This window comes from Gambusia affinis, linkage group LG14 (genome assembly GCF_019740435.1).
Source record: "Gambusia affinis linkage group LG14, SWU_Gaff_1.0, whole genome shotgun sequence".
Taxonomy (NCBI): domain Eukaryota; kingdom Metazoa; phylum Chordata; class Actinopteri; order Cyprinodontiformes; family Poeciliidae; genus Gambusia; species Gambusia affinis.
The window spans coordinates 16,614,346-16,628,787 of NC_057881.1; the positions used below are offsets into that span (position 1 = coordinate 16,614,346).

Here is a 14,442-nt window from a genome sequence, read left to right on the forward strand (position 1 = left end):
CTGTGTCACCCTGATCGTGAAGGAAGCTACGCTATACAGCTTGCCGGAAATTGCACATGCTTAAAAAGAGAACTGCGAAGAGAAAAGTGCCAAGCCGAACAGCATCTTTGCCAGCAATGAAATGTCTTAAACATTCCTCTTGCTTTGGCTTTAATTGCTCAATATTTGAAGTGTGGCCAAAAAGGATTGGATGGCTCTGTTCATTTCTATTGTGTCCATTGTCAAACTCCAACCATTCACAACTCTGTCTTCTGTTTGCTGATTGTTTGGGTGGAAGTTCTTTCGAAGAAACTCAACCTCAACAGGAGAAAGCTCTGAATGGAGGTGAGAATAGAAAAGAATGGCACAGGAAGGCAACGGCCAGGGATACTATGGTGAAGTAAACTGGGTAAATGGTGAAGTAAACCACTTGTGGCAGTGTAGGCAAATTTCAATTTAAGCAGGTATTTTATGAAAGTCACTAAGGAAAAGTGAAGTCTTTATATTCTTTGGTCGGGTAGAAAAAATTTCAATGTAGTGCATGGTTTTCTAGTGATCTAACATAAGAAATTGGAAATTTATTGTTGTCGTATTGCTCTGGATATATCTAGTGATTCTTGAATCACTGACGACTTCTGCTGCAATTCACAGTCTGTGAATCTCCCACAAATTCCTGAATGAACTTTGCTCTTCAGTCCTCTCAAGTAGTGTTGTGATGTTCACAAATGCACTGACTCTAAAACCGGACTTTTTGTGGGGGAACAAGAAGAGCTAAATCCCAGTGGGGATTCCATTTCAGAATCCATGTAGGCAATGGTAGTGATTTATATTTATAGGCACACCATGCAAAGAGAAACTAAAACTACACCACTATGTGAAAAAGGAAAGGGGTATTTGTAAGGCAGCAAGTGTAGAGGTACAGGGAAGGTGCACAGGAACAGAGGCAGGAACCGGCTTTCAAACTGAAAGCCTTCAATAAAATATTAAGAAATGGTCACTGTGCTGTGGTTTAGTAATGAGAGAATAGTAAAATACAAACCTATGAAATGCTGGAAAAAAAAATTCTCACACAATGGATAATTGCCAAGTTTTAGATTTCAAAGCTTGTAGTGGTACTAAATGAAGAGCCATTTTGGAGCCTAAGAGCACTGAACCAAACAAGCTAAATTTTTGACAAGAGCTGGACCATCATAACTCCCAATTATATGTTTTGCCCTTTTTGAATATGCACCTTTTTCCTTCACTTAGCTTTCTTTTAATATGCCTGGCTTCAGCACTCTGCAAACAGCAGCTTTTCATGCAATTGTCTTCTTTAATGTAACCTCCTAGTGGAGAGTGTCAGTGACTGTCTACTGGACAACTGTAAAGTCAGCAGTTTTTGTCTTATAGAGGGCATAGCATTGTAAAAAAAAAAAACAAAAAAAAAACTTTTGTATGAAAAATTCCTTTTATTGGCAGTGAGTAATTTTGTAATTTTCTGATGAACTCAATTTTAGATTTTCATTAGGGTCAAGCCATAATCGTCAAAATTAATAGAACACTTACAATGTATCACTTCATGTGTAATGAATCTATACGAGATTCTCCATTTGAGTCTTCATGCAGAAGTGATAAAATGGTAAAGGTTTTCCTTTCTTTTTGAGCAGTGTTTTTTTTTTTTTTGCAGTGGTTTGGTTGAGATGCTGCCATGTTTGCCCTCCCCCTGTGCTGCTATCTGTGCATTCTCCACCTCTTGTCAGCCTCCTGCTCAACCTCAAAGCCCTTGGCTCACTCAGAAAGGCAGCCAGGCTGAGAGCAGTGATATCTTCCAGCAAACAAACGGCTGCTTTGTACAACATGTTCTCTGTCTGCATCAACTTTGCGCCTTAAGCCAAGATCTCCTGCCCGACACAAAAAACAAAACAAAACAAAACAGCAAAAAAAACACGAGGAGTATTTGTGCCCCTTCGCAAAGTCTCATTTCCCCGCATTTGCATGTAACGAGCTCACATGTCCAAATAATACGTGTGACCAGGTTTTGCTAGAAAGTCTTGAAAAGGTAACAGGACGTAGGAGAAATCCACTCACATAAAGTCAGCTTGTGTTTAGTTTGTGTGCTCGCCCCATCAATTCTGTCAAGCTTACGTTTGGCTCTTTTCCCCATGCCTCCAGCTGTGATATGTGGATAGACATCACTGCCTTGTTGCCACTTTATATTCCATTTGGCTCTCTGCCCTCGTCATGTCTGCACATTTAATTTGATTGCAGCTGTAATCTGCAAGCTAGTTAATTGACTTTGCCTGGCATTGTTCCTCTGTTACCTTGATGGAGAGGGGTAGCTTGATAAGTTGCAACGTCTTATCCTCTCTGGAAAAAAACCTGAACTTACATTGTGTGTGTGTGTGGGTGGGTTTGTGGGAGGGGGGGGGTGGGGGGGGCAGATCACAAGAGACTGTTCCTCCATAGCAAACTTATCAATGAAGAAGATGGAACTGACCAGAATTTTTCTAGCATAAGTCAGTGCTGTCGCAGTAAACGGAGGAGCCCTTCAGTGTCTAACCCCCCTGCTTGCAGATTCTGTTCTCATTAAACCTATTTGCTATTTCAAAAGTATCATTTGTCAAATCTTTCACCCAGAATTATCTTCCTGAACACATCATTGCCACCGACAAGCATATTTTGGAAGAAAATAACTTCATCATGATACCACTTTTAATGAACATGACCAGCATGCAAATTACAAAAAAGCACTGTTGCTCATGGCAACACTGACTCACTTTCAGAGCCCAATGTTAGTTTTACTTACAATGTTAAAGGATTAAAACACGATCAGGCAATTAATGTAATTGCTTTGATTTAAATTTTGTTTTTCTTTTTGCAATCTTAAATACATCAAAACTCACTTATTCAAGAGATGATCCAATGAGAAGACTTATCTCTTTCTCTAATACAAACCAAAAATAGCTTTACCTGGTTAAGTCCTCTTCACAGAAGCCTATTTCATCATCACACCATAAAAAACACACTCAGAATATGGATGGTTTCGGCAGGGTCTTTGGAAGGTCTTGGGCTGTCCTCCCCATTATGAGTAATGAAGCCTGCCAATTATTCTGGACATGCACAAAACCTCTGTGGGTGCTTTATAGGTTAAAAATGTGGTGTGACTAAGGTGCAGCATGGAATAACCCTGGAGCGGTATTTCATCCATGACGTGTGGCCTGTGCAAACGAGTGTGGATTTGTCAGAGCAGAATTGTTCACACTGATATCATGGCAACTTTGTAATTATAGTGTTAAAATACATGCATGATTATGTTTTTTGCAGTGACTTTTGTGTAAATCCACTTAAAGATGCTATAAAGGAGCAAAACAAAAGGAACCAGTTCTCCACCAATGTGTTGATCCAAATAAAGCTGTTTCAAAGTTTAAAAAAAAATGGAAACCTACTATCATTCAGAAAACTTTCAACAGTTTAATAGGGAACAAGAAAAAACGACAAATAACTATGCCATAGAGACCCTTAAAATCCTGAAAAAAAAGAGGAGTACAGGTAGCCACTAGTTAGTTAATGCCAAGACGTTCTCATTAGCTGATCCAATCAATACCCAATATCTAAAACTATGCTAACCTGAAAATCCCTTCCAAGTATTAGGAAAGCGTTATATCCGCAACTTCAAACATTTACAACAATTAAAAATGTGGTCGGAGTTTCAAAAGTCTTATTTTAATGCTTCTTTAGATAGCTTGCATGATCTTCTCCCCTTGTGAAAGTGCAAACATCTCAATGGTGGATGAAGTGGTGAGTTTGTTTTGCAGGGGCATTAATCACAAATAGTTTTAAAAAAAGAAAGCTTAAAACAATGTTCTGTGTGCCTCAAGACCAGACGGAGCTACAGTGAAGAATCATTTCATAACCCGAGTAGATAGACAATTTAAAGTTATTGCAACTCATGCAAGAAGTTCATCGTAGATGGGATAGACTATCATTCAAGAAAACAATAAGTGTTTGTATTTACAATAAAAATGTTCATCTTGGCAAAAATATTTTTCTTCCCAATTATCAGTGTAAAAGTTTTAATTGGCATTACAACAATTAGTTACTTCTTTCAATTGCAGTAATTACATCCGGCTATGAAAACACACGTTCTAGTAAAAATATTATTTGAACTATGAATATGCCAGGAGAATTAATAATTGTGGATTTAATTGTGTATTTGTTCATTTAATATGCAGATTTAATTAAACTTTTTTTCCACCCAATGGTAAACATGTCACTTCTCTGTAAAACATAAACTTGAATACCAAAGCTATTTTGTGCATTGTGGAAGTAATTTAAAATAGCATAAAACAGAAAAGTAAAACAACCTGCTACTAATGTTAAGTGCATTTTTACACCTGTCAATCAATGCAGTGGGTCTGTCAGCAGCTGACCAATCACCAATCACAAATTCTCCCAAGTAAACTCGTCTGACCTTACTTCTTGGTCAGCTTGTTGAATAAAATATTTGCCTGGAACGTTGAATTATTATTATTTTTTTTAATGAACATTTATAATTTTGAAAGAAGTTGTCATTATTCCATATGCATATGTAATGCCAAGCTGAAGTTATTCCTTTATCTATTGTTATTTTGATACCGAAGCCTTATCAGGTTTTCATGAGAAATAACAGACAAAAATATTGCTGGTAATTTTGATCTAATATACAAATTTTCTTAATAATTGGCATTGATTATTATTTTTATGGTTGCAACAACAACTTTTTTGTGGTTAAAGCAGGAGTCTTTGAATTGGTATTGCGTCGTTTTGGTCTTGTTCTACCTCCCCTGCAGTCTTGTCCTGATTTTGTCTATCTCTTGGTATACTTTAGTCTCAGTCTTTCCTCAGCTGTTCTTGACCACAACGCGAGCTCCGACTCGCACCTGTGGTCATGAGACATAGATCATGACCGAAAGAATAAAGATCCCAAGCACAAGTGGCTGAAATAAGTTTGCTCTTGAAATTAAAACAAACTTTCTATTGCCCCTGTATGAGGCCATTTCTACACCCACCTAATCTTTATTCAGGGTTGCAATGGAGGCAGGTGCTTCTCTCCAGTAGTCAATAGGCAGCAGAGCACACCCAGTACTTCACAGAGTACGGTAGGCTCGGGATGCCATGTTAGGCAAAATAATAATTTAGCTAATGTGCTCCCCCTGTACTCCACCTGAGCTAAGCCTATTCTTGGAACCAAAGCCTTGTCAAATGTTTCTGAACAAGTTTATTCCTGTCGACGAAAAATTGGACGGCCTCTATGTGGGTTAATGGTGATAACAGCCTGATCAATTGTGCTGGTTTGCATTACGTTGTGCACTTGCACGGGTCCACTATTCAAAGCAAATGAAATCAAACTGTCTGTGTCCTACTTAGATAATTAGGAGAAAAACCATTAGGAACATACTAGCACTTCAGGAAAGTGATTGAAAACAAGTTGGCTGCTCGAAGTAAAGCAACACTCAGAGCAGAATAAAGACCTGCAAATTAAACCGGTGTGGGAAAAGGTAAACACTGAAAAAGAAGGCAAGACTAAAAAATGGTGCTACCTTTGAACTCCTGGCAGCAAAAAGGGAATAGTGTTTTCTTTTTTCTTGTAATTTAATTAGCAGTACCAGTGAGGGTTTCTAGTCTGTTTACCATTAAATGATGTACGACTGGACATGAGACTGCACACACGATAAGTATCAGCATAACATACTGACAAGACATCTCGTATATCTGCAGCACCATTCATTCAAAGCAACTTACGTGTTGCCATAGTTCCAGACAACGCACTGAGGATCTGATGTACCCTGCAAGATAGAGAAGAGGGAGGACAGGGAAGGGTGGGGGATACAGAGGGGAGGGGGAGAGATAAGCTGTTATTGCCCGTGGAAAGGAGGCGGCAGAGGGAGAAGACAGAGTAGCGTCTTGCCAAAAGGACAAAGAGTGATGCTGCATGGGCAATGGAGAGAAGCAAACAAACAATAAAAGAGAAGGATTGTGACAGACGACGAGTGAAAGACATGGTGAAAGAGTCATTCTTTAATAGGACAGAGCAGCAAAAAGCTGCTACTGATGCGGCTGCAGAAAGAGAGGAGGAGTGTGGCGCAGACTCGAGACACTGGAAGCAATAAAAGAGTACATTTCATGGACATGAGCACTAAGAATAACTGCACTTTAGAATGAAAGCGTCATCTTTTAGGTACATACAGACTAGGGCATAGTCCAGCAAACTTTGACAATGACAAAGCTGTTGGACAAATAAATAAATAAATAAATAAATAAATAAATAAATACATAAATAAATAAATAAATAAATAAATAAATAAATAATTGCAAAGCAAGGATTTATTTGACTCGTATAAAGAGTCTGAAACATCTCACAATCTGACTGGGAAAACTCAAACGGAGCTTCAGATTGGACTAAACATGTTCTGATATCAGCTTGCCAGTACATCCATTGACTAGCTGATGCCAGAAGCCAATAGGCTGGAGTCCAAGTGGTGCATAAATCATGTGGTAATCGAAGTAGGTGGCAAAGGAAGACTCCATATGACTCAATCAGTGAATCAATCAGGGGATCGATATCTTTAACTGACTCATCACAATCTGTTCCACCAGCGATCTTAAGTAGTTCCTGCACTGATTAGTTCAAAGTCGTCTCTATTCTTTCAACCAGAGGCTGAACATTTTCTAGTTCAGTTGAAGGATTTCAAGCCTTGAAATTTTAGAGCAACGTTTTACCTGGGCCTCAGAAACAGAATGCATTGTGGGACTCTGATTCATGATTGCCATAGCTAGTAACAGTTTGTTACAGATGAGTGTACACTATTGAATTCTGCACAGTGGTGCAAGAAGAGGAAAATGGATTTCTATTTTTTTTTGTGGTGAGCCTTCCTAAGTCCTAAGCATTAAGCAATTTGCCTTTGAGCTCCCCCTTATGGCAAACAAGCTTATAGCAAGAATTCAACAGACATGCAGCTTTTCCATTAGTTTTGGAAAACATTAATATTCACTGTGATACTGCAACCCAAAGTAGTGCATAATTTTGACAGAAGAAAAGGAATAACATGGTTTCCAAGCTGTTGGAAAATTAACAAAATGCAAAAATACTTTCCACTGCAGAAAGCTAAGTTTAATTAGTTAAAGTAACACCTTGCCACCACACAGTGGGGGATGATTGACTTCATCGAGGAACCGAAAAGGCTCATAGTTCATGGGATGATGAATATTTTCGATGGAATTTTCCAAGAAACCATTTTAAAATAGACTACATTCCAGCAGTACAACAATCTTAAACATTTTGCAAAGCTACAATAGAATGGTTAATGGAAGGGTGTTCAAAAATGTTTTTACCACCAAAGGCTGCCCACAGCTTCATCACCATATACTGAGATCAAAGCAATTTCATGTTCTGACCTGAACCTAACTTTGGACTTGTGGGAAAACTTTAAAATTTATGTTAATAGACACTTTCCACTAACCTGCTCTCAACTTCAGTTATCTTGCAAAGAAGAATTGATGAAAACATTAAACTCTACGGCAGCTGAAATAAGTGAAAATGCGATTCTACAAAGTATTGACTCACAGTGAATAGATATGCACACCATTCTTTTCAGCTATCCATTACCAGAAAAAAAATAGTCTTTTTCCTTCACATTTGTTTTGGCATATCATGGAAAATCCCAGTAAAAAAAATCACTTAATCAAGATCAAGTGATTTGAATACTTTTGTAAGTTAATGTCTGCATAAAAACAAAACAACAACAAAAAAAAAAAAAAAAACTGATGTTGACAAAATATGGAGAGGAAGTAGAAGAAGTTCTTCTATCAGTCACATTCAGTTTGCTTTAACTAAGCCAAAGGACGTAACAGAGGTGGTGCACACACAGGAGGAGACAGTAAGATGATGATTTATTCTGAGAAAGACAAGGTCATTTGTCCTTCTTCAAGCAGTTCAGGAGTGTTCTACCACGAATCAGTTCATCCATGACTGGACTTGAGAGGACGAGATGATGTAAGGTCCATGTACACGGGCTCAAAGAGCAGATGACGACGATTGATGGATGAAAAGTGCTTTGTTCTGCCGTACACACAGGCAGCCGTCACCAATGTTAGATGTCCCTGGGCATACATTAGCACGGCGAGCTCCTTTAGCATGCAGCTATCAATCATCAGGCATCGTATTTGCTACAGGACACCTGACATTTTTGTATTTCCGCAATGTATGGCTTCTCTTTAATGCTTCTGCCTCGTATAGTGACATAATCTTCTCAAATGATGTCTCTTAAAGGAAGCACACAGCGTGGCTCGATGGCGATAATAGCATCTGCCTTTGAAGTCTTCTCTTTTATTCTTGAAGGGGACTGCCACTTCTTAAGGTACCTAATAGCTCATGTGGTGATGAATATTGGTTATGGATATGGTAAGCTAATCAGATGAAATAACCTAATGCAACAGAATACAAGCACACGCAGGCTCAGGAATTCTTAAAAGCCTTCAACTACATTTAAAATATGAGAGATGCCAAAAAAATAAAATAAAATGAAATGGGGCAATCAGGCGGATGCTGTTTTATGGATCAAAGTCACCTTATGCATGATCTGAATTTATAAGGAAGGCCCAGGTCTTTAAAGTTGAACGAGGAATCATCTCCTAAATAAAAATACACATGTGAACGATGGAGCAGGTGGACTCTGGCACTTGGCATATGCTGAACTGGTCTGCTTTGGGGATGTTGGGGTTTGGGGCCTCGTGCATCCTCGTCAACATTAAAGACACACAAAAATCAGGTCAATGGGGATAAAGACATGGAGTCTGACTGGAGCAGATGTCCTCTCAGTAAAGACATGACCCTGCACACTCGCCTTGGAGAGTGAAGCACAGTGCAGCTGTTGCTTTGCTACAGCTCAGGCAGCTGGATGTTTTTAGATTGGCTAAGGTCAGACCCAAAGTATATTCTTGTGTAACAAGGGACAAAATCATGGTGTGTGTGCATCTCCCTGGTTGTGTTTCGTATAGGAAGGTTGAATGTGAATACGAAAGCAAAACAAACTGAACCAAAAATGCACACAATGGCGGAGCAGATTCTTGGCATAAGCCGTGTGGACGGTTGGCCAGGGTGGGAGCTAATGAAGGGAGTTTTGCTGCAACAGCAGACAAAAACAAACAATTATTGCAAAGTTTGAAAACTCCAAAATAAATATGATATCGATGCCAAAGACAATGTAGAATGAAATCAAGCTCATATTAGGTTGTTGAAGAGCTTAGAGCTGTTGAGACCAAATCCAATTTGTTATGCATATGTCTGATTAGATTGGGATGGAAGTAATGGAGGAAAATAAATTAGAATCAACTTGTTTTCTGTCACTATCACATTATTTTTGTTCAAAGTCACATCCTAATGCTTTAGTGAAAAATGTTGTCACCCTATAATAGGAATCAACTTTAGTGGCAGAAGAAAGAGGCAGGTTTATTTTATACATAAACTCAAGCATCAGTCCAAAGTTATTTTTTTGTTGTCGATGTCGTTGACTAAGCTGCTTGATGAAGTTGAAAGTTGAAATTGGTTGAGCTAAAATATTTTATCCAAGTTATTTCATAATTTTAATCCAACAAAAACAAAAACATTTTTTTTGTGTGTGTGTGTTAAAGCCAATATTTGCTGCCTCTGAAGCAATAATAACGTAAATTATTTTAAAATGCAAGTTTCTTGTCTGCAGGTCATCTCACTAAACATGTAAAAGTGGAGTCCCAAAAATTGATTAAACATTTAACCTGCTAATGGTACCCTGCTTTGGGTAGAAACTCGTGTTTTGTTTGGAATGGCTCACACATACTCTTTGTAAAATGATCTGACTTTTTCTCACTTGTTCCCTGGAAAAGCTTGGAAAATGACAAGTTATGATTTTAGTGATCCCTACGCAGCTAAACAATGAAAAATCAGCGTTTAGGCAGACTTGATGATTGCCTCTTCCAAAACATGATTTTAGCACAGCAATTAGGCAATGCATTTTGCATAAATGACAACTGTGCTCAATAAGCTTCAACTAGAAAGCTATGAAACATCGATCCACTCTGTTAATACCATCTGATTCACCAAATGACCACTTAATCCCCCCTGGAGCTCATTAAAAACATTAAAACAAGGCCTTCAAATCACCACGTTTGGGTTAAAACTTATCACACATGTTCAACAGGTAGTGGTTCATCTTAATCATCCAGAAAAAAAAAGTTCTTTGAATGATTGCAATCAAAGATTCCCTAAATGTTCAGGGGATGTTAATCAAAAGGTTAATTTCACACCTCATCCCAGTGCTTACTTATGGGAGTAAAAACGTCAACGCTTGCATAAAAGAAACATAGATGCTCAACCTTAACCGCAGGGCACGGCGCGCTTAAAAAGAGACTTATGAGTGAACGTGATTGGGAGGAAAAATGTTAGTTCATCAAGAAGAGTAAAGACTGCGATTGTGAGTGATGCAAAGGAAAAGAAATGGTCAGATGACTTAAAAAAAAAAAACAAGGTGGACCATTATGCCCCATTATGCCCACAAAACTCTGGGGTTAGATTTTATCATCTGGGGTTGCTTCAGTTGGTACCGGGCAAGTTCACCTATGTTTTGCCAATAAATACATCTCAGAAGAGATGTATTTATTGGAGATGAAACATGATTTGGCTCATGAGAACAAAACAAGATTCAGGTTATTTTAATGTGTAAATCACAGGTTTTGTTTTTGTTGCCTGTTTATTGAAAGGTTAAACAAATCAACAAAATGTGTTTTTTATCACATGAATGCTATGTAGAAATAACACTTTTTGTTTTAATGATACAGACTTTCTGAAGAAATGTTCCCAATAGCACAATGAATGCGTTTTGTGGTCAAAGCTAAGGCTGGTGCAACAAGCACATCACTGCAGTATCAAGAACGACCTTTTTAATCATCTGCTGCATGGATTCTGTTTGGATGAATCTCTTTTTTTTTTTCCTCCACTCCAAGGGGTCTTTTGTGGGCTCTAGTGTCCCTTATTTGAAAGTAGGCTGACAGGAAAGGGAGAAGGAGAGGGAGGAAGACATGCGGTAAATGTCGACGAGTTCGGGAATCGAACTCGCAACGGTCACGTCGAGGACTCAAGGCCTCCAAACGTGGGTCGCGCTATCCCCTACGCCACCACAGCATGCCTGGATGAATCTCTTGCTAACTCTCAAACGTTTGGGAAATAAAATACTAGAACTCTGAAGCACTCTTTAGAGAAGGATAATACTGACTTTACAACTGGTTATGTGTGCAGCGGCATCTGCGGCGCCAAGATTGGCCAAACCCTGAGCTGCAGTGTGTGCCAGAGAAGTGCTTGTACTCAGCAGGAGCCTTCAGTTTGCAGACTAGTGCAGCATGCAAGGATCAACATTAAGACAAGAAAACCAAAAAACAACAAAAACGATAATAGAAAGACAGAAAAATATTATGGAATGTAAACATAGAGTGTTACAAATCTGGAGAGCAGCAGGGGATGGAGACTGAAGATCATTTTCACAAAATCCTGTCATATATTTTGACCGTGTCAGTCAGATTTAATAGAGATATTAGAATGTATGTGCAAAGAGGTGGAACCGGATAATGGGACTAGAGAGAATAATCAACACCTTCCTTTACGTAGTAGAACAGCCAATAAAACAATCACCATATTAACATTCAAAAGCACGCTTCCCATTATACTCGTACGTAATCATTTCCATGAATATTGTGCTTTCGTATTAACAAAACAGACACTCAAAGTCTACCATATAAAAAAGTCAGAAAGGACACACTATTCGGTTAGCACCATAGCGGTTTATATCAGGCAGCACTTTTTATTTCCTCAGAAGTCGAGCAACACGAGGCCAGCCGGGACGACACGATTCCATTAAAGCCTCACAATTATTTTCAAATCCAAAAGATGCTTAGTCTACAAGAGCAAAGTAAAAAGTAAAATTGCAAACCCTTGCATTAGAAAGTGCTCCTTATGGAGTTATTAGCATTTTCCTTACACTTTGATATAAATAAGAAGATATGTGAGCTTTCCTGTACGTTTTCTTGTAAGTTGGGTTGGAGAGAAAATATTCCCACTGGTAATCAAAAGTCTAGTTATCATGTATACCAATATAGGTGCTGGGTTTGGATTTATTTGGACTTACATTTAAAAGCGGCGACAGCTCCACCACAACCATGGGCTCACTCGGCTGAGGTTCAGGTCGCACCGTCACCGTCAGGATCTTGGAGTTGATCACCGCAGGAGGACTTGAAGTACAAACACATACGAAATTAACGATACAAAGATATACATTCAGTATATGTGCATATTTGTGGGAGCATTTCAGAGAGCACGTAGAAAAACTCTCTGAAATCCTCCAAGTAAACGAAAAACAATAAGAGGGAAAGGGCGATTTGGAGAGGGCCTGGGTGAAAACAGAATTCCGTCTCCGTTAACATTCAGTTGAGCTAAAGACAGAAAACGGTCTCAAAAGATCCAACTTTCCCACAACCAAGGGGGCTGACCTGAATAAAACAGCCCATTATCACATCAAAATAAAACCTCACAGAGGATTTTAATAACCTTGGCATTGCCTCCAAGTTATATGCTCTGTTTTGGGAAGTGATAGGGCTTTAAGCTAATCCCAAAGTTAGTAAAAAAAAAAGTGTCAACTTAAAATACATTTTTGTGTGATGCAAAAGCACAAGAATGGGGAATCCACCAGACAAGGTATAGGTTAAAACTTATACCTGGTAACCTTTTGATCCCCTTGAACACTGAAAGACTTTCTGCTGCAATATAAAGTTAATAAAGTCATCTAACAGTTTTGACTGTGTCTTTTTTCTATTGGTAGTCTAGTATTAAAGGACCGTATTCATGCGCAGTCCCACTGCAATGTTACAAAAAACCCCAAAAACAAACACTTAATACACCCATTTTCATTTTATTTTTTTTTTGCATCAAAGAGTGAATGTATAAACACATTTTCACTGAGCCTCCTTAAAAATATCTGCACTTTTAAATTGCCATTTATTATCACTGTGACTGTATGAAAAATACATCAGGATGTATTTTCTAATTTATTGTGAGGAAATGCATTACTTTTGCGAGGTAATGCAAAATAAGAAAAAGAAAAATTCCTATGCCCCTTTGGGGACTCTGTAGGCATTTTAAGTAGAACAACATCAAGCTTGCAATTTCATGGGCCAAGAACTTTCCTCAGAAACCCAAAAACCCCATGAAAATTGTGGAGATGTGCTGCTTATTCCCCAATTCTACAGGATAGAATTGGGAATTGTCTAATTGCGTGGTGTCATTTTTTTTTTCTTTTTATCCTTGGAAATTGTTGTTTAAACCAAGAACAATAGCTGGTCTAAGTGCTGCACAAGATTTATTCACCAGTAGCGTAAACAGTTAAAATAAAATAGAATAAAAGGAAACATTAAAGCACTATAAACAGTTAATCTGTGGACCTTAAAACCCTGAATGGAGAAAAGGGATGCTTGATGTCGATATAGTTGCTGCAGTGGTGATTAAACTGTGCAATGTGCACAGCAGCCACCGTGTCAAGAGCATTACAATAAATTGCGGAACTGTTAGCAGCCAGCCGTGGGCAGCTTTAGATTGTAGCTTTGGTATTTGGCAAGCACTGCTAGCGCCGATTCAAAATTTGTTATGACCATCCGCACTGCACAGATGAGCTACACCCAAGATATCATGCAGCTTTTTGCATGGATAAAAAGGAAAGAAGTTCTAGCCCTTCAAAGATGGGGAAGTTGGCCATTAACAAAAAATAGAATGGAAAAGTAGTAGAATTAAGGAGGAAACTCTATTTTATTATTATTATTATTATTATTATTATTATTATTATTATTATTATTTCAAAGAGGAATAATAATCTAATTTAATAAAATAACAGCAAGAGAAAGAAACAAGAGGTGAGGGCTAACATTTTTGGAAGGAAATAATTTAAACAAATAACAACAGTACTCACTTTGGTCCAGGTAAGATGATGCCAAGGGTTCTGTACAAAATGGCTCCAATGACATAATACATTGTGGTTTCTGATTCGGTCCCAGGCTCTGAAAAAAAGATAGCAAAACAAAATTATTATCAGAAAAATGATGTAGAAAACAAACTCCAAATCCTACCCAAAAATAAAGACAGAAAAATCAAATGTTTGTCAGCAGTGGCTGAGTGGGATGTGTACAGCTGGAGTCAAATCCACAAAAAGTTGTGGATTTGACTCCAGCTGCTTCCTCCTCCCACCAGTTGATGTGCCTTTGGGCAAGGCGCATAACCTAAAGATGTCTACTGATCTGTTTATTGTTGCATGAATGCGTGTGCATCCATGACTGTTATTGGCTGAAAGTAGCTCTTGTGAAAAAGCACTTTGAGTGGTGTAGAAATAAATTCAGCCTATTTAACAAGTCAGTAGTGGGATATATTTCAATGTT

At 38.3% G+C, this 14,442-nt stretch overlaps 1 protein-coding gene across 2 annotated transcripts in view; it reads right to left on the reverse strand.

Annotated features, from left to right (window-relative positions):
• The window catches only part of adgrb2 (adhesion G protein-coupled receptor B2), a 227,120-nt gene that overhangs the window by 94,037 nt on the left and 118,641 nt on the right, over window positions 1-14,442 (reverse strand). For both annotated transcript variants that reach the window (XM_044138723.1, XM_044138722.1), the window contains 3 exons: window positions 13,980-14,067; window positions 12,150-12,252; window positions 5,740-5,783 (listed from right to left, as the gene is read on the reverse strand). In XM_044138723.1, coding sequence (XP_043994658.1) covers window positions 5,740-5,783; window positions 12,150-12,252; window positions 13,980-14,067 — 235 coding nt within the window. The remainder of the gene's footprint in view (window positions 1-5,739; window positions 5,784-12,149; window positions 12,253-13,979; window positions 14,068-14,442) is intronic.